Consider the following 25,883-nt stretch of genomic DNA (forward strand, 5'->3'; position numbering starts at 1 on the left):
AATATTAGTTAAAATATCAGTTACAGTCATGAAGTGCAGTACTGGAACTAGTACTGAATGTGTAATGTTCTTGACTAGTCTGCACTGTGTCTCTATTAATGAAACACAATTCACATAAAATATAGTTAAACTGTCAATTCATGTTTTAGGGGATACTGGGGTGATTTATTCACATTTAAGTATATCACAATTCATGCAGAAATGAGAGTCACTGCTGTATTATAAATAAATGTAACAATTTACTTAAAATTGCATGAAGGGCCCCACACTAGAGGTCTTCTCGGGTCCAAAGATCTTTACCCGACCTGAAATGACCCGAATAACTTTTACCCGAACCCGACATGCCAATTTTTTATTTATTTTTTAAAGCCCCGAACCCGAGACAGACCCAATAACGTTAGACCCGAGTCCGACCCATCGTATATTTTTTTCATGAAATTGATATGGCAATGAAACCGTTGATCCTCTTGTTTTGCTCTGGCAAATTGCGCAAACTCAGGCTAAATAGCCTACGCAAAACAGTATAAAGACACAGCTTAATCCAGTTTCCTGATTAATCCCCTGCACCGATCTTTTTTTTTCTCAAGAGGAGAGTTGGTAACTACACGCACACACACGAGCGACGCGCTGTTATTGTATAGGATAGTTCGGGTCTTCCTCGGGTCAATTCAGCAAAAACATTTTTACTTTATATTACCCGAGACCCGAAGACACTAATAATATACCCGACCCGTGTCCGAAGCTCCCGTGAATCTTTTAGACCCGAACCCGCTCGGGTCTCGGAGCGGACCTCGGGTTTTCGGATCTAAGTGGACCCGTGAAGATTTCTTATATCTTATATTTAACAGTATATTTTCCCATAATTCTTAATTTGATCCAAATTTTCTGCGCTATACGCGATCTACAATAAAACTCAACACATTGATGAGAGTCATGATATGACAATAAACACTTTGAATCTTGAATGACAGGAGCAACAACAGCATGAGGCAAATAAGAAATATAGCCAAAACACACCTCTTTAATGTAGATGCAATAATAATGAATATAAATACAAAAATAAATGCAGACCTTACATAATGAAGTGTTATGTTTTTCATTAACTTAGAATGAGCTATTTCTATCTACATACACGGCAGGTCCCCTTACATTCGCCATGTTGTTTCTACAGTAGCCCTAAACGGACAAACTGCTCTACAAAGCGCGTCTCATAAATGTAATCTGCTTCAGAAATGAAACGAAAATGCGACAGTCTTAGTTCGGTGCAGCCATCACAGTGCTCTGAAAATTCGCAACCTCACCACTATAATCTAAAATCTTGCTAAAATCTCCACATTGCCCTTTTAAAATGTATTGACAAATTACGTCTAGGTCAATATCACATGATAAGATCGCTATTCTTTTAGTTTAGTGTATAGTCACTCAAATCTAATGTTGTGATTTTTATTTGTGCTTCATTTTTGCTTGAGAATATCAATACAGTATCTTGAGGTTAAATGCAAGCAATATTCTGTATATATTTTCTTTCTTCCAATCTTTACACCAGTAATATTTAATTTGCACATTAAAGAAAGCATGATCGTGCATGCGATGCTGATAATCTCAGGTAAATAGCTGGCTTGTTCTATAAATTGCTGTATCAGTGTCTCATTGCAATGAGCTCATTTTGGCAGGCAGTGTTGTGGGCATCATTTATAGAGACCAGAGAGACTGCAGGAGACTCAAGTGTACCACTGATTACTGTCTATCTCCATGACAACACACTATCTCCATACTGGGATTTGTCCATGTAAGAGGCCATTAGTTGCAGTTTTGCTGAAACACAGGCACAAATACTCTGTTATGTAACCTTCAGCTGCTGGACCTTTTTTAGGGGTGTTTCTTATTACACCCATTCTTCTCCACTTGTGGCCTGTGTGAGTTTCTCCACCAAAAGAGTGTCCTGGCATGTCATCTAGCCACCTGCCACGGTCCCTGACAGCTTAGTGCAGGTGCGACCCACCTAAACGACATCAGGTGTGCTTACAATCAATGAGATTATCCTTGTCATGATGCTGAAGAGCACACAAGCCCCCTTCTGACTCATTGCACAATCTCTCTGATGCTGTCTGTGGGGGGCTATGCTCCAGGAATCCAGGTGACATCTGACCTTCACAGCTTGAATTGCACACGGGTTGTACAGTACGTTCTACTCTTGAGGACAGGATCAACGTCACATTCTCGTTGATTTCATCAGCTAGGAGACTTTGCAGAGAACCGCTCGATGTTAGATGACGCGGGTTCTGGAGAGCTGTCTGCAGGGGGTGATGGGAAAACCTGTCTCGGGTGTCTTTAGAGATGTTTTCGTTGTTGTTGATATGTGGCAGTCTAGATAGTGTTATTTGAGTTGCCCTTTGGGGCTTCTGGCTGATTTTTTTTCACCGGGGATGTGTAGTCATGATCAGTATATAGCTTTCGGAATTATGTGTGTTCTGACAGTCACCTATGTTGTCCAAAATTAACATTGAAATAGCAAGGAAATAGCAAGTTATGTTGGGAAATTGTGAGTAAATAAAAATAAGTTTACACATTTGTTTGACAGGAAATGGTAACAACAAAAGTGCAACAAAATTAGTGATCTCATTTCAATTCTATCATAGTCAAACCTTCAGGGGGAAATATATTTTGTGATCTAGACTTTGCAACGTTTGGGCCCCATTTCGTTCTAAATGATGTCACAGTTCATTCTTCTATTTTGTTTGAACTATACTGTTGCCTTTACTGTTGATTATGTACAGTATCATGCTATGAATTGCTCTGTTTGTCACAAAACTCCAAAAACGGCTAAATAATTAAATGTTCTTTACTATTTTGCTTAATTATTTAAAACATAAAAATAATAAAAAATATGTAATTATACAGTATAATGATACAAACTATAGTTTCATGGCAGGTATGGTAAAAAGCTTTTTTATTGGATTCTGGACCTTAGCGGCTTAAATAAATACATAAATTAAGATTTATCTTCAGCTTTTCAAGTTGCTCTGAAGTCAACCTTTTTACTGATTCTCTGAAAAAAACTAGTTCGATTTAAAAAAAATTGTGTAAAAAAAGGTTTTTGTGCACCGTTTTTAAAGTAAAATTAATTTGAATTTGAAAATATTTAGTAAATCCTACTAGTTGTTTTTTCAATTGTGACAATGAGGTCTGAAATTGCATGCAAACACGTCCAAAAACAAACACCAGTTTAGCAAACATCCTTTGACTCACAATTACAGTTCTCAAACAATCTGGCTTCAAGTCCGTCCTGTCTCTTTTTCTGAAGATGCTTCTCTCATCCCTCCTCCAATCTTACATTCCCTCACATCAGCTGGACATGAATATCAAAACGTTTTTACATCGAATCTGCAATTTTTTGATATTCAGATTTTGTGCTGCCGGACTAGCTGATGTTGTTTTCCTTAATTAGAGCCGCGTGTTCGAGAGGTAGCGCGTAGGATTGACCTCCTGCTGGGAAGCACTCTTTTTTGGGAATGAGAGGATCTAGCATGTGTCTTTCCTGTGGAGCGCGGAAAACAAAGTGCTTGTGCTGAAGAACAGGATGAAAAGGAATGGAAAAAGTGTTAAAACAAGACTAATGTTATTTAAAACTCACTAATAAAATGACCTAGTTAAAAACATAAACAGAAGTACATGAAGTCTTTCTGTCAAGTAAATGTCAACATTATCATTGATCACCTTTTGTATTCTCTTGAGCAGATGTTAGATGATGACTAGTCAGTCCCCTTATAGTCTCAGCAGCTGTGGCCGATTGAACCATCCATATGATTCCTAACAGCTTAGGTAAAGAAAGCTGTTGATCAAGTAAACTTTCTGTTTATCAGAATTGATGGAGGAAAACGTGAGCAGATTGATTTCCATTCAAACCTGCCCGTCTAAATCCGGAGAGAATAGATGAAACTCTAGTTTGACATCACTGCTTTATCTTTTAGAGAAGAGATTGCTGGTCAATATTTAATCACCTGTTTGAGAGGGAATCAGTGCATGTTTGAAATACCAAGAGTAACCAGAAACAAAACCTAGCTTTGTTGGATTTGAGCTCTAATAGTATTTGGGTGATTCTCACGAAACCACTGAAACATCATGGCAGTAAAGATTTTGAGTATAAAACAATTCTGTAACCCAAAAAATTATCATAATTAACAGTTGTGTTCTCTACCTTACAAAAAGCATGAAGGATAGGCCATACTGTATTTTACAGAAATGTGTTGATGCGTGTGTTTTTAAGAAAATTGTGTCTGACATATTGAAACCAAGATTTTGTGAGAATCACCTATTATTTGTCATTTAAAAGTCTACTTAAACCTCTAAAACTAAAAGGTCTACTTAAAAATAAACGTCTTTTTAAACTCTGCATGGACTGATTGTCGTACAGTGTTTACAAAATGTTAGGTTTTGTTTGGATTAAGACATCTTAAGATTTGGTGCCTTAGAATATACAAGTATGTACATTACTTTTTACAAGGAGCTATTCTTCAGTGTTCTTGGTTTTCATACAAAGACTAAAAATACTTGTTACTTTTGATACTGTTTCTCCAATCCTGTGACTGAATTCAGCCATGCGAGTTGTTTGGCTCGGAGTCACCGGTTTGGAATGATGTGACATGTACGATTATTAGAGTATAAGAAACAGGTGTCCAGAGACCAATGCAGTACAAACCAAGCGTGTACTGTGTGTGCCTTTCTGCGGCGTTACAACACGTTTATGTTTGTCTGAAAGGTTTGTATAGATTTTGTCAAAGGAATTGGCTTTTTTTACACTTTCTCAACAGATGCTTCTATAAATAGTGGTGTTTCTGTTTCAACTCATTCTCACCTCACAGAAATAGCAGGGCACTTCTGATGGCAACCGGTGTTGCCAGTTCTACTGACTATTATACATCAACAGACACAGCAAAACGGTTTGACATCAGAGTGTTGACTCTCAGACTCTTATTGTGCTGAAGTTCTGGTTTGTCTCAATGCTTCTTGTCCAACGTCTTTTTAAATAAAGGTTCTTCATGATACCGTAGAGGAAGTATTTTTGGCCGTATGGTGTTATAAAAAGCATAACATATGTTTCTGTTTCCCAAAAGGTTTGTGGAAAATTGTTATTTAGACATCAAAAAAGTAACAAAGACACGGTTTCCCCCATAAAAATACGAGTTTTTTTGTAAATTAGCTTATTATAATTTGAATGATTTTTAACTTATTTTTCTTAAATACAGTATGTGAAATATCTGTGGGAAAAAGATCAGTAAAATTACGCTTTTTTACACTGTAGCATCCTTACGAGTGTATATGGAAATCTGCATTTATAATAAAATAAATTATAATAAAATCAATAAAATTGTACAAACTGAAATATACAATGTATGGATATTGTTGTTTGTTATTCAGACGTCTATGTGGACATGCTATTACCATAGGAGCAAAGCATATGGACAGATCCACAGAGTCCACAACGAGGCTCAAAGATCAGGCCGATTAATAAATAGAGCAGTGCTAAGGCCCTCTGTCTCTGCTTCCAAACCAGAGTGTGCCAGAGACCGATGACTCACCGTGCATCTCCGTTTCTCTGTCCTCTTTTCTTCCTGCTCTATTAAGCCCTTGTTTTGGGTCTGTTGTTTCTCTTTCCCCTCATTTCCTTACTATTCATCACTTTAACTCCGTCTTTCTTCTGCTCCTCCATTCATTCCTTGTCTAAAGCACTTTCTCAAGCCCCTCTGCCACCCACACGTTCTCCACAGCTGCCGAGTCCCTCTGTAATGCAGTTCATTACTGTCTGTTACTGTGACTCACATCTTGACTGCACAGTCACAGGTGTGTCCCCCTCCAGCACAGCGTACAAAACCCTGAGACCACCCTCCCACCACTTCAGAGATGATAGTGGCATTGATTACAGCCATCGATCAACACACGATGTGGCTTCATGCAGGTGCATGTGAGCAGGTTGCCACATCATTCCCAGAGTGTTGAATGTAACCTTGAAAAAGTTTCACATTTGTAATATGCTCACAATAAATACTTGTAATGAATATTGAGTAATAATAATATGTGAAACGGAGGGGTATATTTTGCTATTAAAATCTATATTTTGTTAAGATTTGTTGGAAAACTATTTAATTTGTGCCTAGAGCATTTAATGAAACAAAGTTTTTTATTTATGTTCCTTAAGACTCAAATGGCATTTTTCTTATTTATAAGACAGGGATTTAAATCTGGGTCCTCTTAAAATCTTTTTTTATATGGCATGTTACCCCATCTTTAAAGAACATAAAATAGTTAATATTTAAATTCTACTATATTTAAATTCATCTTTCATGTGCCCATTAATGAGGATAATGGACTGTTATGGATTGGACACTTTGGCATTGAATTGCCTGTATACTAAACAAACATTTCTGATAGGTTGTGATAGTGTCTTGTTGCACAGGGTTTTTGTAGGAGTGTGACGAGACGCTTATCCCACGATACGAGACTGAGTTCACGAGAACGAGACGCGATTTTTAGAGTTTTTTTAAAGAAATCCTCAATGATGAAATATTTTGGGAAAAATAGTCTCTTATTCAAAAACACAATGCTAAAGATGTAGGTATTATAAAATCAACCTTCAAATTAAACTTGTATTTTAATGAATTATATTAAGCAGTAATAAACAATGTGTAAAAAACACTGCAAAATGTTTTGTCACAAACTCAACTCACAGGCTGTTAAGAGCTGGGGTTGTTTTCTTTATATGCTTATTGCATAATGCTCATGTTAGCAGAGGTGGTGATCATATCACACTGTCAATCATCCTTCCTCCACTGACTGAACCCTCATAGCCTTCAGAGAAACAGTAAAAACAGTTAATTTCGGAGTGTTTTGCCACCCATTGAGGCGTGCTCCGTCATGCTCACGTGGTGTTCATGTGGTAAAGTGACGACACATCTATACCCTCTATTGTTTGAGGATATTGTGTTCTCGGAGACACATGAGACCGCGAGATCTTGTCACACCCCTATTTTTTGCTATTAGTAAGTACAGATAAATCATCATTTATTGCTGGTTAAGACAGGTTGTTAGGCCTAACATATATCGTGTTCATATTCTTTTTCTTTACCAGTTTCATGGTTTCAACATGTGCTTAGATGTGAAACTGTGTGCAAATGCGTGTTTTCAGTAAGCGTGAGGACAGAGTTGCTTGTGGGTGTTTGCATGCAGGGGCGAGCAGAGAGATTTTGTAAACACTTCTTCAAGCATGTTCAGTGTCTCCTTGTTTGTTGCTTTTCTGGTTGGTGGTCCACAGGAAGTGTCATATCTAAAAAGGCCATTCGGGGGACGACTTTTTTTTTAGAAGATGACCATTTACAGTCCGGGGGAAGCACTTGGATGATTCATCTCGAAAAGAGGGGCGTGGCCCACTCATTTTAAACTGAGGTGTGACTTGCTGAAAGATGTGTCGTGATTCTCCAAACAGAACGAAAATCCCCCTTGAATTTATTGTGCACACAATCGCAGCTCATTGATCATAAACCTGGCTGGCCTTCTGGATAATCCGCTTAAATTTTCTCTTTCATGAATTTTATGTGCTTTCTTCAAGTGTCAAACAGGCCCTTGCATGAAAAACTCTGAAGCAGAAGTGCGTTTTAGCAGCATCTCCCGGTAGCGCAAGCGAAGCAATAAAAGCGCTATTACCGCCATAAACATCTGATTGCTTTCTCCAATGCAGTCGATTATGTGGCTCGATTCCACCGAGATATTGATAGCATCAATCACGCAGCGGCTCGGCAGGTAGATTTTACACAACTGTCAGAGCGGATGCAAATCTCACCGCTGGCCTTTCATTTCCATCATGTAAAAAATTAACTTTATTTCATTTGCAGAGCAAGTCTTCTCATACGTCTTGATTTATGTCATATCGTGAGCAGTTGGGTGCTTGTCAGGAGAGACATTCACATTAGGTGTGTTTTTTGCCACAATGAACATCTGTTCCATCCTTCATTGCTAAGATTGGTGGTTTGGGCTGGGGAAACGGTTAGCTTTGTTTATTTGTTTTCGAAGTGAGACGCTTCGGGGGAAGTAGTCACAGTAACAGGCAGTTTGACTTTCTGAAATATTTCACTTTGCTTCAGGAAACAGTGTTAAATCCTATTGCCGGTTGCAGCTGTGCTCCTGTCATTGGTGTTTACCTTACAAAAGGAGAATACATGAGACAAAGGGCACAATGGTAGTTTTCCAGAAGAAGATATCCATTGTTTTTTGTCAGACATATTGGTTTTTAAACGAAAATGTATAAACCTTCCATTCAGACATACTGATTATGTAGAAACCAAGTCAATGTGATTTTGAATCTTTTCAACAAAAATGTTTCAAATTCCCAGTTAGGAACTTCCCTACCCATTCTTCGAAATGCAATGGATGAACCCACAAGAAAAGTCGCCACTGCCAAACAAGAACCACCACGAAAGAGCTCAGCACCAATCTCCCAAATCAAAAGTTGTCTTTTTTATTCTGTTGCATAGTTCGTTGCCTCACAAATACATTTTAAGGGATAGTTCACCCAAAAATGAAAATTCTGTCATCATTTACTCACCCTCAAGTTGTATAATTTATGTTGTTCTGCTGAACACAAACAAAATATTTGAAACAAACATGTCTGGGGCACTATTGACTACCATAATCTATGATGGCAGACAATGGTGCCCCAGAAATGTTTAGTTTTCCACATTCTTTAAAATATCTTATTTGACAAAATAAAGAAATGAATGCCGGTTTGGGACAATTTGAAGGTAGAACTAGACATTTCCTTTTTAGGGTGAACTTTTCAAAATGCAATACTGCACTCCCTTGGGTCCGCAGCAACACACCCGCCAGGTGTGAAGTCGATTGGATGAACGGTTCTCAACATAATAAAAAGAACATGCAAATGACAGATAGACAATTGTCATTTGGGAGCTGGTTGGTTTAAATTCATGGCTTCAATTTCTTTATTCTAACAATCCCTGTGGAGAAAATGAATGTCAAGATATCAACACCATGGGAAAAAGCAGGTTCTCTGTTACTACCATAAAAAATGTTATTCTGCATCATGCAACATTTCTTGGGATAGAAGGAGAAAAATTGACGCGCAGCAGTTTGGAATAAGATGCTAATAATATATTCATATATTTTTTGTGATCTCTCTGCATACTTCTCCATACTAACTCCATACTCCACACCTTTAGGTTCCATTGAGGCTTGCTTAAGCCACCTGCTGAAGCGACGAGCCGCTGGGTTCCTCCGCAGCGATAAGATTGCCGCCCTCTTCACCAAGATCGGCAAGGTGAACGCCACGGCGGGCGAGGTGTGCCGCAAGGTGCAGGAGCAGCTGCAGCAGCAGAGTGAAATCACCAGGTCCCACTTCTTCTCTCTTTCCCTTCCCATCAAAATGAAAATGGATTTATTTTCATACATTTTCCACTGCAAATCTTCCGTGCATGTTATAAAGACAAACCCTTCACAGTCTATACGATTGAAAATCTCCCTAGTCTTGCTAAATTGAACAAACAATGTTTGGAGTATTTTTAGGCAGTCTGCGTGCAATTGTCTTGTTATTGTCTCTACACATTAAACCGGGAGAAAATACTTCCTCGCTTCACCTATTAACAGTCTCTTATCGTCTTATTGCTGTGCACTGTAAGTAGAGAAGTGGGAAAATAAGGCAAAGAAAGGCAATTACATGAAATGCTATTAGCTTTGTGACTGATAAGATTTTCAGACATTGGTGCAAGCAGGAAGCAGGATTATAACTGGTGTGCGCTCAGAGATTTGCTGCTTTGTCAGGCTTTAAACAGCTGACTGGCTCTCGAGCGCTCTAAATGAGAGATGGTTTGGCCGGATGCGCAAGGGCTTTGCTTAGCTCCTTATTTTCCCATTATCTCTCCATTAGCAGAACTACATGGCTGATGTGCCACTCGAGAGAGGACCGCTTTTGCCTAATAGCCATAATCGCTATGTAACTCAACGCCTCTGTTGTGGTCAGAGATTTGTCCAAGTCTTTCATGTGTCTCCGTACAGTAGAGCTAGCTACACACTCACACCGGAGTGCAGTTTTGTGGAGTTTCCCTGCCTGTCCATTTGTATTACCCCTCCCCCATCGCTGCACCCTTGATTTCTCATGTTGCCGGAGCAACACCATGGTGTCACCATCCATTGCTAGAGCAACAAGATGCTGGCCAGTTATTGAATACCCCTAATCACATTGATTCAAAGCTCAAACCGATTTAAATCAAATATATTAACAATAAACAATATCAGGGGTCTCATGAATAACCCGCATATGATTACTCTCTTGTTCAAGGGAGCCGTTGCACTGGAAATGCTTTTGTACTTTATTTGCATTATTGATTTTTATTGATGCCTTCGTCTTCTGTTGCATACAGAAGCTCAGTGCCGGCCGTTTTGTTTCAAGTTAAACTAAATTACATTAACATCTCCAAATTTCTGCTGTGGCTTTTAGTACATCTGTTTGCTTCAAAGACATCTACTGTAAATGCTAATGTGATTATAACAGCTAACGTTTTTATATGCGCTAGTATCAAATATCACAATACACAGACATTTTTAATTACAGAAGTTTGTTCCGTTTTTACAATGTATTTTTACAATCCGGTAAAAAATATATTACAGAAAAAAAAACACTTTACATTTCGCGAATTCATGTCATGACGGTTGTGAGCATGGACAGAGGACCGAGGTGCAGACAGCGTAAATGGGTTAACAGACGTTTATTAATAAAAAGACAAAACAAAAACCCACAAGGGGGTGAAATATCAAGGAACAAAGGAATAAAACATGACAGGAAAACATGAATAACTTCTCTAGACAGGACTAATACTAAGACAATACTTGAATAAAATACAAATGACAACCAGACTAGACTAGACTAGACTAGACTAGACTAGACTAGACTAGACTAGACTAGACTAGACTTACCCACACAAATCAAAATGAACCAGCACAGTACAGAAAACACTGGGGCATTATAAAGGGATCAAAATCAAGAGGGACAGCTGCGGGGCATTTAGTTACTAATGAGGAGACTAGAACAGAGACAAGACCGGAGAGAGTATATGGCCAACCATAAGGGCAAAAATGCCTCTCTCCACATTTAACATGCGGTTCTGTCATGATCCTGCCACTAAATCAAGAGAAACATGACATGATGAGGCAGAATCATGACATATCATGTGAGAAAACGATATGTCTTTTTAATGGCCCCACAGCTGCCGGAAAATTTCATTTTTTACAGGATTTTTGTCCTAGTGTATGCATACCACAATAACATTGTGATAACATTGTCAGATTTGTTTTTATGTACTGCAGCAGTAAATCATGGCTGTTTACTATTAGAAGCTGTAGTGATGCTTTCTTTTCACTGAAAGAATGTAAAACAGGTTGGAGATACAATTTTATATAATTTATTTAATTTTTTAATATAGTTGAATAGAATTGAAAATCTACAAACTTTAAGCATTATCCTATCTCCAATCGCATAAGTTATTGCATCTTGGAGCCTTAGTTTTTATCTATCAAACACAAAAAACTTTACAATTTCAATTACAAGTTCTGCATGTAAAATTTAGTTTTTATGTTTTTCTTGTAAATTTGCAGTCTTTTTTTGTCATTTGAAATGTTTTACCATGTTTCAAAAAGTTGTCAAAGTTGTCCTTGTTACAAGCCTACTTATGAATAAGTCTCTAACTCAAACTCTATAGCGTCACCACCAGTTCAAAATTCCCAGAAACAAATTTTTCTTGCCTATGAATTCCTGGATTTTTAGAAAAATAGAAAAAAAAACCGTAAAAAATCGGTACAAAACTTGGAATATGTCATCAAGGTCTGGACCTGAGGTGACTCATCAAGCTATTTTTGCTTAAACTTCCTGTGCGCCATATTGAATTTTATTAAAGGGACCGTCAGATTTGCGTATACAGCATCTACAGACACTCCTGACAGAAAGTTATTAAAAACATTTTTATTGATTGAACAATTTGTCGTATACATAGTCAATTCATGTAAAGGTGAGCACGCAAAGGGTCATATATCTTCGCAATAATTTGGAATATTGACACAAAGCTTTGTATACAACATCAGTGCAAACATCTTGTTCACCTCGTATAACTCTAATGGAAAAATATATAAGCATTTTCCTTGTGTTTCTAGTACATTTCCCATGATTTATAGTGTGATTTTTCAAAAACTCATGATCAGACATGACCTTGTGTAATTCCCTTTGGACCGTTGGTGGGCTTGACTCCATTAATTGGTTTTGGAATTATTCAATTGGTTTTAGTTTATCTAAAGACTTTCACAAAAAAACATCTAAACAGTTGGCAGCAGGCACTGTCTTTAACCAAATTGCAATGTTTATTTTTATATTATTGTTTATCTGCCACTCAAGTACTTTTTAATGTTGCCTTCACTTTGTTATCTTGTATTAACTGTGGAAACCTAGGCTTCTGACAATCTTATCAAAAGCTCTACACTCACTGTACTCACAAGTCCCCAGGGGCCATTTTTACCACGGTTGCTATGCATTGCAATTAAATAAAAACTTCAAAGTGATATGAGAGATGTGAAAGAAAGTTGGTGCCATAGACTACAGTCAAATATACAGGCTAGTGTTTGTGATGCAAAAATATGACAACTTAATGCAGAGGCTGACCAATCAGAATTGAGAATTCCAGAGAGAGCGGATCATAACGGCAGATATTGCACGCAAAGCAAACATGCTATTTCTGGATTCATTACAAATATATTGAACTCTCTTCTCATCTCACTGCTTTTCCTTAGGCTGAATGCCCTGCATTATTGCTCTGTATGCAGAATTTCACCGTTTCATCTCCATGGCATCTGCGTAGGTCATGTAGCTCATCTCACATGCAAGAATTTATTTCCTTCTTTTACACCGAATGTCCATAACGGTAGCCAACACGCGCGCACACTCAGGCTGAGAGGTGGGCCGCTATTAGATCAATGGTTATGTAAATCAGAGATGAGGAGCACTGTGGCACAGACAGCAGACTCATCCATCTCGGAGCATGTCTGCTGCTGTGCTCTGTGAAACTCTTGTGTGGTGTCATGTGATGTCTGAAGGGAGATTGATGGTTGTGCACTGTTATTGGTTTAGGCTTGTGATGGACTCTCTAATCTTCGTACTCAATATTACAACACATCTCCCTGCTGCCTTCAAACTGATCCTGGATAAGTGCTAGATCGTTTTTAAAGTTCTGTGGGTCTTAGTATGTTTATGTTAACTTAAAAACGTGTCTCTGTACCAAAACAATTACTTGTAGAGACTTTTGCCCAAAGCTGTCTAGAGAAGCCACAAGGAGCTGAGCTTTAAAAAAGCCATTTGGTTTTAAAGGACCAGTCAGTGAAGTTTAGCGGCATCTACCGGTGAGGTTGCACATTGCAACAATCGGCTCACTCCACCCCCCCCCTTTCGAAGCACTACGGGGGTTGACACAGGACTGAGATGTCATCATGTTTTTGCTGCTTTCGTTCTGTAGAGCAGTCTATTTAGTGCTACTGTAGAGACAACCTGGTGAATTCCATACAAGGGGACCCATGGTGTATGTAGATAGAAATAGGTCATTCTTACATAACGCTTCATTGTGTAAGGTCTTTATACACCTCTGAAGACAAAGTTATGTATATTGTATTGCATTACTTTCAATAGATCCTCACACGCACAGCACCTTTGAATGTGTTTCGATTCACACCAAGAGATGATTTAGATGCACTTTTATTTTTAGTTTGTTGAAAATAACCAGAAATTTACTTTTGAACTCTCTCTAAAATTCTGTTCTGAATCAGACTTAGATATTTTTTCCCCTTGCCGCTACTGTGTTCTTTTTCAACGGCTTTGTTCAAGCTCGGCTTTCTGCACTTGTAGTTTGTGACAGCCCCCTAAAGCAAGAAGATATTTTTTGAACTTGTGGGATCTTCTGTGATCTCCTGGTGTTCTGAGAGTGCCGTGACAGCTCACTGCTAGCCTAGAGCTGCCGTCTGGCTCTCAGGAAACATCCATGAAAACTCGCAGCGATTCCTCAGTGTTGCGATTTCATGTCAGAAATAACATAATAGCAAAGGATTTTGTTGAAAAATTATTTTCAGGTGTTGGACAGATAGTTGTTAATGATGGGTTTAGTGACTGATGTTTTGGCTCTTGTGTTTCTCCATCTTTTATGCGTGAGATTTATCTCTGTTAATACCTGGGGTGACACGTTCTGTTTGTGTGTGTGTTGTTTTTCCGTCTGCTGAAGACCCCAGCGGGTTCATTGGGGTTTGCGCCTGCCGTTGGCCCTCCTGCACTGTTGTAGATGTGCGGTGAGCTCGTCCTGTTGAGATGCTTTATGAAAACGTCCAGGACAAGAAAACAGAAAGAATCCACTGACAGACACACTTTGTCATAAACCTTTTTGCTTCTTTCATGAATTGGGAGAATGGAAATAAGATCTCTTCACACCAGGTCTGAAAATATTTTGAATAGAGATGCACTGATGTATCAGCCATCAGTCGGTATCATTCGATAAATGCAATTTTCCACACTTTCAGCAGATAATCAAGCCGATATATCTGTCAATCAAAAGAGAACAGAAAAATGCAATGAATTTGTGCTCAGTGTATAGAAAATGTTAAGAAACATCACCAGTTTGATGTTCAATATTAATATTCAGCGTTTGTCCAATAAGGGACAAAGAAAAGTTGTTACGTAGCGTTTTTTCATGTTCGAAAAAAGAACTTTCAGAAACCAGTACGAACACTGAGCCTAGAAATACTACATAATACGTTGACCATATGCATGAGAAGACAGCACGTTTAACATAGAAAAAAAGTCAGTTGCACCACCCCTTAAAGTACACAGAAAAAAAGGATGTTTGCTGCTGGTCCAATTTGATTAATTTATATAAGTTAAATAAAAAAAGTATTAGTCAAATTTGGTTACAACATGATTTTTTCATGTTCAGTTATGTTACTTAATCCCTTCATGTTGGCACTACATCAATGATTTGTGTTGTGTTAACTTATGCTATAATTGTTTAGGATTTAGATTTCCCAGCATGCTTTGGCTAAAACGGCATTATGAGAGTTATTTTATTAATTAAGAGTTGTTTTATGTGTTTTTCAGTAAAGAGACACACTTGTTGGTGTTTAATGTTTATTTATCTTTGGGATTTAGAAGAGTTTGTTATATGTTTCAGTTTAGTGGTTACCATTGTTCAGAAAAGCATTGCCTTTGCTTAGGTAGTGGGCGGTTACATTTTGAAATATAAATATTTTCCTTTTATCTCTAACAAGAAATTATGTCACATAAACGAAAAACACTTTAAATTAAAATATGAAACGTTAACATATAAAAATCATGTTTGTTTGACAAACTTAAATTTGGCAACTTGAACATAATGAAAGTATGCTGAGTAAACATAACTGTATTATAGGCTTGTGCCGGAGTTAGATACACCACGGTAGTTAAAATGCACGGTAGTATTATTGCTGGCACGTCAAATCACTGTGAAGAAAAATTTGCCTTTTATCTTTTCCTTTGACCTAAAATAACACTCTGCGTGCACGTGAGCTATGATTTAAACAGCCTGTACAGGCTCACATGGAGAAGAATTGGGGAAGGCAGAGTGCTGCCGACCTAAGGAGTTATGTCACGCCACTTCAAATATATATACGTGTTTTTGAATACCACATAATAACAAATAGCTTAACTAAAGCACCAATATATTGAATCTGAAAAGTCTGCCCCTCGTAATTCAACAAATAAAATACAGTAATCCGCAAATCTTAGTTATGTAGTTAATAATGGCAGGATGGCAGAACAATTATTTTGATTTGAAGTTGAAGATGAAGCTTTTAAATGTCTATTAAGCTATATAAGCTATCCTACTGCTTGCTATCCGGAAAAAAGAACATGAATTAGCACTATAGTGGTACTGACACTGACAGGTAATTAATTATTTATAATTGACTGATGTGTCAGTAAAAATGACCATTTAAACATTACGCCATGAATATTATGTTACATGTGTGTTTGACTATGTTAAATACACTTTTGTACAGCAGGTAAAGTGGGCATCTTTAGCTTAATCATCACCATTTCAATTTGCTCACTTACTAAAATCTAGTATGGAGTAAAATATTTGTTATCATATTTAATTAAACACCTGACAAATTATCAATAAACTGTAATTTCTTATTATCGGTTGAAATCTGAAAAAGTTATTAAACTTTTTGTGACGTTGACATTGATATTGGCATGGCTTATGTTTTGACCTGTTTTTGTAATGCATTTCATCACTGTGATACTACCGTCTACCCTAAATAAAAGCTTCATCAATTACCGCTGTAATGTGCTACTGGCACAAGCCTACTTTATTATGTGCTACATCATTTGTTCAAGTTAATCCAGCAGACTTTTTTCAGTGTCATTTTGTTTACATATCCTTTAAAGTAATTTATTTTTCTTAAACTTTTTACAGATAGTGAGAAATATGTAAAGTGCTTTGGGGTTTTCTACATAAAAAAATCAGTTTTATGTTTTTTTACAGTGTAGGGTGGTTTTATGTATTTTTTACTTAGTTTTTTACAGTTTTTAAACTAAATTGTATTGAAGTTTCTGCGTACTGTAAAATATACATAATGTAAGTATTCTGTAGAAATATAACCTTGATGTCTTTATTATTGACTGAATAAATCCATTTCATCTATTGAAATCAATGTTTAGAAAGCCAACTTTCACTATTATTTTGTGCAAAATAATTAAACATGCTAGGAAAACAAAAAATGTATCTTGTATAAATTGTATAATATAATCTTTACAATATACACACATTACCTATGTTTGATATGTTTATGGCTATGACAACTTTGATGCTCCTTTATTCGATCAGCCTGGATTTCACAAACAGGGTCACGTATTTCACACGTTTGTTTGTGTCAGCCCACACAGTGTTCTAGTGTAAAACATCACTTTTAGTGTTTTGTGTTAGTTGGTTGAACGCGTTTGTTCTTGGTCTTGTCTCTCAGGAGAACCCAGAGCACAGGGCAGGAGCCTCTCAGGAGACAGGGTTCCTCTGCAGGCCGGGCTCCTCAGCCTCTCTCTGCCCAGGCCATCAAACACATATGGGTCCGCACAGCGCTCTTTGAGAAAGTTCTGGACAAAATTGTGCAGTATATTGTGGATAATGCAAGGTATTATTATTATCTGCACTGCCTTTGTTGCTAGAAATAAATTGTGCTGATTGTTTGGGATGTCATTGTATGTGGTTGTTGTCTGCGTGTCTCTGTAGTAAGTATTATGAAAAGGAGGCTCTCATTCATGATACGGTGTTTGGTCCCATACTGGCTGCACTTCTGGGTAAGTCTGTGTGATGCTTCCCTTTTAATATTGTAGCTGTAGAGATTTATAGGTCACTGAAGATTGAGATACTCACAAAACATTAGCACTGCGTTATTGTATTATATTTCACTTTAAGCTCCTTTTTCGCACTCTATAAATATATTCAAAGCATTCATTTTGTGTGAAATCGATATTTCGTCATTGGCAGTGGGTCCCTGTGCACTGGAGTACACCAAACTCAAGACGTCAGATCATTTCTGGACGGACCCTTCAGCAAATGAGCTTGTGCAAAGACACCGCATCCACGGGGCCCACAGAGGACAAGAGGTCTTGCCAGGTCGCAGGCCTGCCCTCGGGGTGAGAACATCATGCAGTTAGAATGTTTGTGTAATATTTTTGTCGTAGTATAAATAAATGTAATAAGTGTATATTAAACAAATATTTCATGCTCTTTTTTTCAGATCCGGAAGCGGCAGTCCAGTGGCAGCATGTCTGAGGATAAATTTGCGGCCTCGGCGAGAGAGTATGTCGAATCCCTCCATCAAAATTCACGTGTTCACTTGCTGTACGGAAAGAACAATGTACTCGTTCAACCGGTATGACATGCTAAGGCTTTCACATGCACATATACATTTGCGTGAAATAATTCTGTTGATGGCAATAACGGAGTTGATTGATTTAAGAACGATGGATTTCATGTAGTCAATACAGGCTTCACATCTGGGAACTCAGATGCTTATTGTTAATGAAAGTGAGTCCGTGTCAGAGCTACATATTTTATAAAGGTGGTTTTTAGGTGTACTTTTTATAAGGGGAAATATGTTTCTTAGCATAAAAATTATTTCACGATGTTGTTGATGTAAATAATTGTAAAAAATTGCCGTCATCCCATGCACCTATTAATAATGAGGCAGGTATGCTAGATTGTCTGCTCTTTAATTTGTAAATGTTTACTTGAAGTATTATATAATAGTATTATAAATGATATATAACAATAATTCTCAAAATATCTGAATCTCAATCAACACTCTTTTTAATATACATTTTATTTTATTAGATGAGGAATATGCTAAATTATACCACACTTCTCTTCAGCCTAGACTGAATTTATAAAATATTACAAAACAAGGAATGCTTTCATTCCCTTTCCACTTTGCTTTATACAGTATCTGCTATATTTGTGTCGCATTGGTTCAACACCCAGGTTCCTTTCTGCGCCGGTTAACATGAGCATATGTAGAGAAAATTGTTGTTCTCTAGTCAAAATTCTTCTACCCTAGTAGCCATCGTTCTCCACATTTTTGTCCTCTCCATCAGTGAGCTCTCAGCTGGCTGAGTCTCACTCTTTTGTTCAAATAGCCCCTGACATTTCCAGCTCCCTGGTGTATAAACCAGATCACTGATGCCCATATGGACTTCCTGACAATTGGCCACTCTTTTGAACTGGAAAAGGCAGACTGGATTAGCCATTACAGCACATCAGATTTCTCATCAGCTATGAGTCAGGGATGGTGCGTTTGCATGTCTGTAAGATTTGCAACAGTGACTGATGTAACTGCACAGGGAGTGCTGCGCATGGCAAGGATTTGTTGAAATCAATGGTGTAAATGACCCTTGCCAATAGCATCACAGTGATTGAGGTCTAATTGGATTTCCTTGTGAAACATGATGCATATCGCTGCTATCGTGGTCCTGGTAAATCGTAAGAGACTTTTTATTTATGTCACTCTGTTGGCTTATTCTATAATCTTACATTGCTCTTCTCATTTTTTACTTCTTATAAGTGTGACAAAAGAATTCACGATTTTGACAGATGAATGTGGTAACTGAATGCATTTTAAATCAAAACAGTTCAGTTCATCTACACTGATGTTGTGCTGACGTATTGAGAAATGCTTATAACCGAGTTTGAGCAAGTGTACAAGAATGGCTGGTGATTATACCATTGAGTTATTATGGTAGGAATGAAGGAAGCCCTTGTGACAATTGTGATTGTTGTTCGCAGAAGAAGGATATGGAGGTCCTGCGTGGCTACCTGTCCCTTCATCAGGCGGCCGAGACCCTCACGCTGAAGTGGACCCCCAATCAGCTGATCAACGGCACTCTGGGAGACTGCGACCTGGAGAAGAGGTAGAATATATACATTCAAAGGGTAAATTCAGGAAAAATGGGATGTTCCGGAAAAGGTTGGAGTGCCATGGTCTTTTGAGATGACATCATTTAAACTTTTGTCATAACTGTACTTGATCCACACCAATTGACTTGATTGAAGTAAGAGGACAAAGCAATTACATTTACAGAAGATGGATTGTAACAACATAAGCATGTTGTCAGTGTCTTATAATATACAGCTCTGGAAAAAATTAAGATACAAAGTACTATTTTTATAGGTATGTATTTAGGTAAAATTTTATACTAATAACAATATTTCTCTATATTTTTCAGAACCCAAATACTGCAAAGAAAACATGTTCATATTCACTTCTTAGCAATACAACAGTAACATTTGTATTTAGGAAAAATTATATTTAATTTTATTTTATTCAATAGTCTCTATTTTATCTCTTACGTTTTTTCCACGGCGAAAGTAATGGATTTTGATATGTTGACAGTCACAGTAATAGTAATCGCTGTTCTGTAAGATTTGTCAAAAAAATACTATTACTAAATTAATATTTTTCTCTCTCTTGTCTTCGTTCTCTCTAACCTCTCTAGTATTTATTGGGATTACGCGTTGACTGTGCCTTTAAAACAGATCGTCTGCATTCATTGTCACCAGCGCCGTGAGTCTCTTCTCTACATGAACTTCTGACAGGCTTAACTGCAATTGCAATCTGTAACTTTTTCTCTTTATCCCAGTTTGAAACATTAAATTGCAGGTTACTTTATATACATTTTCATGTGTTGTAATCAAAACTTACCTCAAAAACTAAACTTAAAAATGTTTGCTCAATACCTTTTGTTTTACTCTAAAACGATTGCAGCTTTAAATAGGTCCAACAACTTCATTGCAAATTTTTATCACATTTTTATTTTATTTAACTTTACTTTTTACTTTTGTCGTTTTTGTAGCAGACTGTGGTGGTACTCTGGTGTTAGTAAGTCAGGATGGGATCCAGCGGCCTCCTCTGCACTTCCCTCCTGGGGGTCACCTGCTAGCTTTTCTGTCCTGCTTGGAGACAGGTCTGTTGCCCCGGGGTCAGCTGGAGCCCCCTCTCTGGTCACAGAGGGGTAAGGTGAGGGGTTTTCTAGCTTTGACCAGCTTCATTACAAACATTGAACAGAATCTTGAAGCTTTTAGAATATAATACGATATATAGCAGAGCAGCATTTGTATTATGACCTGCCTGTATTTCTCCCAATCATTATTTAAAGGGATACTCCACCCATAAATGAAAATGATGTCATGAACTACTCCTGCCCCAAGCTGTTCCAAACCTGTCTAAATGTCCCTGTTCTGTTGAACAGAAAGAAAGATATTTGGAAATGTTAGCAGCTCACATTTCTGGGACATCAGTGAATACCATAGTTGGAAAATGTCAATGGTAGTCAAAGGTGCCCCAGAACTGTTTGCTTGGCTAAATTTAAGATTTTTGTTCAACAGAATATTTCATCAGTTATCTCCCAGAACTGAAAACTGATAGCATTCTTCCAAATATCCTTGAATCTCATACATTTATACAGGTTTGGAACAACTTGAGTGAGTAAAAGTGGCTTTCATGTAGCTCAGTGGTTAGAGCAGGCGCTAGAATCGCCATGGTCATGGGTTCAAGCCCAGGGATTGCATATACTCAGAAATCATAGCAGTCATTAATTCTTTCCTTCACATTCTCATTGTAGCTACTGCGTGTTGACACATAGTCATGTTCATTTCAGTATTTCAAACAATCGCAAAATATTCTCAATTTGGGAAATTGATTTATCTTCTGTTTGAATGTGTGTGGGTGCATGTTTAACTAACAGGGCAAAGTCTTCCCTAAGCTTCGTAAAAGGAACAGCACGGCCCGTTTGGTGGATCAAGATGGAGATGGAGAGGAACAGGTTGCTGCAGACTATGTGTTTCGTATCGTTTATCCGGGATACCGTCACGACTCAAGTGAGTTTCGTCAGATACGCGTGTGTAATTTTCACTTACACTGGGTTCACACCAAACGCAAATTAAACGTTTTGCGCAAGTAAATTAGATACAAAAGACAATGCAAAGACATGTAGAGAGAACTGGAGAAAGAATATTGTCTTCAGGGAAGGCGAAAATATTAGTCTTCTAACGTGAAAATGACGAACTTTTCACGCGAGTAATAAAGAGCGTGGAATGCGATTGTTCGCATTTGGTGTGACCCAGCATTACACCTTCGGATGTCCATCCCTCCATACATTTCATCTACACCTTTAAAGCGTCGTCTTTGATCATTTAATCACAAATGAGATGAATAAATCTTATTACTTCAGATTTTCCTACTGAAAAAAATAAATGATCTGCAGAGATTATCAAATAATATTCAGTATCAGTGTCTAAATCAAACAAAGGACTTGTGTTTGTAAGAAATGTAGAAAAAATATATATATTTTATCCTTTTAAGTGCTCATGTATCCATCACTTTCTGATTCGTTGAATGCCAAACAAGGCGGCATCACACACAGCCTCTGCACATCATTGTTGTCATTGTGTTTGGTTCTCACATTTTTGTGGAACATAACAGCCGTTGTGGAGGATGCGGGAAGGACGTGAGCATTCTGTTCTGAAGATGCAGCATTTTGTTCTGACTGCATCTTTTTATATCTCTGTGTTTGTGTGTATGCGTGTGGAGTGTGACTTTGCCTGGTAGGCGGGTGCTAAACTGTTTTTTTTATTGCCCAAGCAGTCACTATAAACTACCACCACACCACAGGCAGCCGTGCGCCCTCTCTGGACGACGACGAGGAGGAGGAAGATAGACTTCACGCAATGATCTCAATGATCTGCTCACGGAACCTCACAGACCCTAATGTCATGAAAGGTTTTTATCACCAGTGGCCCACTTCATTAACCCTCTTACTTGGCACCCGACTTTTACCTGGTCCCCACAGCAGTGACCCAGCAGTGCGGCTGACGGGTGGTCAGTGAGGGCAGGTTGATGCCTGCGTCACTCATGAAGTAGGGACTGCTTGTGGCCTGACGTGTGCACATGTTGGTGATGTTGGAACAAGAGATAGCTAGTGAGAGGACCCCACGTGTGTGTTGTATGTGTGCTATAGGAAACCTATGTTAGCTTATTAGGCAAACACTTACTAAAAGTGAAGACTCATACATCATAAAAAAAAGTGATTTTTACTTGACGGATGAAAAAAAAGAACAAGGGAGGAACTTTTTGCTTAGGAATCACAGACTGTAGCAGTCAAAGACTGTAAAAAAGATAAATGATGTCTCCATATCCTTCCACAATAGAAAATTTAAGCCAAAATGTCCCGGAAATGGCTACTGACATCTTCTACCTTTTCATGTCATATGAATTATATTAAACTAGCTAAAAAATCTAGTTGTAATAAGAATAGCTTGCAGAATGTAGTATTTTGTATATTCATTTGATAAGTTTATTAAAATTTTGAATTCAAATGACTTACAAAGTCAGCTTGACTCAACTTAAAAAACATAACAGCTTTTGAACTAAAGCTTTTAAGCTGCATTTTTTACAGTGATGATCGAAAGGTGAAGTGGTGCTATCAAGGTCCCGCCCATATTCCAGACAGACTAATTCGCAGACTCTCAAGTCTCCTCATCCCCTTTATAACTGAAAACAAACATTTGAACATACATAAGTGAAATGACAGAAACCTTATTTGGCTAACTTTTTTGTACTTTTTTGCACATGGAGAGGGCGGGGTTTATGGCCTTTACTTAAGCCAGCCAGAAGATCTTAACAACGCACTGGCTCCATAACACTCCGAACACCTTAGAAACATTAAAAAGCACATAGCAACATCCTGGCAACCATATAAAACATGCAAGTTTTTTGTTTCCAGTTAGTACTGTGTTTTGCATTGGTCTTCTTTTCAGAAAATGTAAAAATATATACTTTTAAGTAAAGTAAATAATTCTTAGAAAAAAGAACCATGGTCTCATTATAGGGAGAGTGTAGTTACCATGAGTTTGGGTGGATACTACTTTTTGTTTTCACCGTTTGTTTAACAAATATCATGGTCAAATCATTGTTACCATAGCAATACCATGGTTAATATCTGCTGATATCAATTTCGATCAAAACCAAAAAACTATGTTAAATCATGGTTATAAATGAAGAGTTTGTTTCCAAAATGAGAACTCAGTTTAAATTTATTTTCAAAAATCATGTTTTCTATTATATTATTGTGTTTTTATTGTGTTAGTTAGCTGTATGTTTTGAGTTACATGGCTTAAATCAAAACAAACAAACTGCAGTTTGATTCATATTAATTGGAATGCACAATAAAATAAATATGATTTAAGAGTCACTCTTCAAATATACAGTGTACACACACCGATCTTAAATTCTAAGTTTATATTCTGATTTACAACTGAAGGTCATGTGTGCCTATGTGTGTGGTCAGCACAGTGCACATTTCTCTCCAGATTTCACTCATTTTCCCTTTCATCACTGCTCCCGCCTCGCCTCCGTTGCCGGGGGTAACTGTACTAACCTTTCTCACAGTCTGTAGATCTTGCACTATACTGCCCCCTTTATCACACTACTACACTGCCTTTATCCCTCTCGCACATTCACACACTCCCTGAGAATGTTTTAGGATTATGGGATTGAATGATGATGTCATGGCGGAGTACAGACTCCTACCCCTACAGCTCCCTCCTCCTCTCTGCACTGTTGGGCCAGACTGTGGTGGCCAGGCAGCAATGCTTTCAATTATTTGCTCTGTCTTACCTTTGCACTCCTTAGTTGACATGAATAGGTCCTATAGAGGTCTTTGTTATTTTTTACTCTTTGTTTGGTCTCACTGAGAAATGCTGGTGGGCTTTGCATGTCAAATTTGCACAGGTTGTGTTTTCATTTTTTTTTTTGTGGTGAATGCGCTCCACTGCCTACTTGTCAGAACTGTGTCTCCCGTCCTTTTATGAATACTTTCTTTTTCTCTTTGGTTCGATTTGTTTCTAATCTTCCCGTGTTGAGAGGTTTTTCCGCAATGCTGTTCACTGTAATTCTTCACAAACTGCAGTCACCTTTCATTATACCAGTTAGGTCCTGTGGGGTTCTGGTGTAGTAGACATGTGAATTGTTCCGCGAATGCGTCGCCCATTCGATCATAGACTTACCAAAGTACCATACACCAGATTTTTCAGTACACGCTCTCCATTCATTTTGTTATTTTGGTTACACGGGAAATGATGGTGTATAGCAGGTCACCAGCTCCAACCTGAAGAATTAAGGTGAAGAGCATTTATCAGTTTACTTATCGAGTCTTTTGGTTCAATTGGGTCTTCATGTTTTATAAACTATACACATTATACATTTTTCTTCTTTGACTTTTATTTATGTCATGGTTAAATCTGATGCATCCAGCATGGTAGGAATGGTTCCTGTTTGTCCTTCCATATTCCTCTTCAAGATCTACCAGTGACTGGCTTGATTTGTGACTGTGATTGATGGATTGACTGGCAGGCCTCCTGGCATGGCATCCCCCCGCATCGTTTTTACACCTTTTCCTTCTGTTTATTCATAGATGCATGTTTTTGATATCCTAACCTCAGGTTTGCATTGATTTCACCAAGTTTAACAAGATTTAAAAGACATTTGAAGAGAAGAAAACAGGCTGTATATAATGTGTCCAAAATACAGTGCGATCCAGAAGTCTAAGAACAAATTGTAACGTTGTAAAATATATGAGAATAATGGCTATGCTTTTATTATGTATTAGGTTTTCACATTTTGAAGTATGTGGAAAAAACGTTATGTAAGCTTGCAAAAAAAATTATATGTACTTTAACAAAAGTTAGACCTTGGAATGATGATCCTAAATAATCATCAGGTTGTGCACACATGATAAGTCCATTCTGATGCATTTTTATTACTGGTCTTAGACGTTTGGACCACAGAAAAATGAGCAAAACCATATATAATAGAGGTAAGATGAATTGATGTATCTGTACCTTAACTATGTCACGGTTGAGCTGAGGCCTGTAGCGTTCGTATCACGAAGAAAAGTAAAAAAAAAACTATGAATTCTAATACATTCAGGGCAATGTCTTTTCTTCAAATGCAGGTTACTAGAGCAGGTTTCATATTTGCTTATTCACGCCTGTTGCTTTATCTTTCCGACACCCTGACAGACCACGGGGATATGGTGGAGATGCAGGGCTTTGGCGGCAGTCCGTTGTCATGGCAGCAGGGCGAGTGCACCAGTCATATGTCATCGTGTTTGTCCTGCTCCACCGGAGGCAGCAACGCTTCCGTCGAGCTTCCCGCAAGCTGCACGTGCATGCACGACCGGTGAGAGATGACCGTAAATAATATAGAATATG

The 25,883-nt window shown here is 37.9% G+C and overlaps 1 protein-coding gene across 3 annotated transcripts in view; it reads left to right on the forward strand.

Annotated features, from left to right (window-relative positions):
• The window catches only part of sgsm2 (small G protein signaling modulator 2), a 48,297-nt gene that overhangs the window by 14,480 nt on the left and 7,934 nt on the right, over positions 1-25,883 (forward strand). The window contains exons 3-13 of one of the 3 annotated variants that reach the window (XM_079481905.1): positions 9,228-9,396; positions 17,083-17,247; positions 17,346-17,413; positions 17,604-17,752; positions 17,857-17,991; positions 19,401-19,525; positions 20,111-20,178; positions 20,468-20,631; positions 21,359-21,491; positions 22,258-22,392; positions 25,692-25,851. In XM_079481905.1, coding sequence (XP_079338031.1) covers positions 9,228-9,396; positions 17,083-17,247; positions 17,346-17,413; positions 17,604-17,752; positions 17,857-17,991; positions 19,401-19,525; positions 20,111-20,178; positions 20,468-20,631; positions 21,359-21,491; positions 22,258-22,392; positions 25,692-25,851 — 1,471 coding nt within the window. Of the gene's footprint in view, positions 1-9,227; positions 9,397-17,082; positions 17,248-17,345; positions 17,414-17,603; positions 17,753-17,856; positions 17,992-19,400; positions 19,526-20,110; positions 20,179-20,467; positions 20,632-21,358; positions 21,492-22,254; positions 22,393-25,691; positions 25,852-25,883 lie in introns of all 3 variants that reach the window. The other 2 variants (XM_079481906.1, XM_079481907.1) reach the window with 2 other exon arrangements.

The sequence above is a fragment of the Barbatula barbatula genome (assembly GCF_947034865.1).
Source record: "Barbatula barbatula genome assembly, chromosome: 19".
In the NCBI taxonomy this organism is placed as follows: domain Eukaryota; kingdom Metazoa; phylum Chordata; class Actinopteri; order Cypriniformes; family Nemacheilidae; genus Barbatula; species Barbatula barbatula.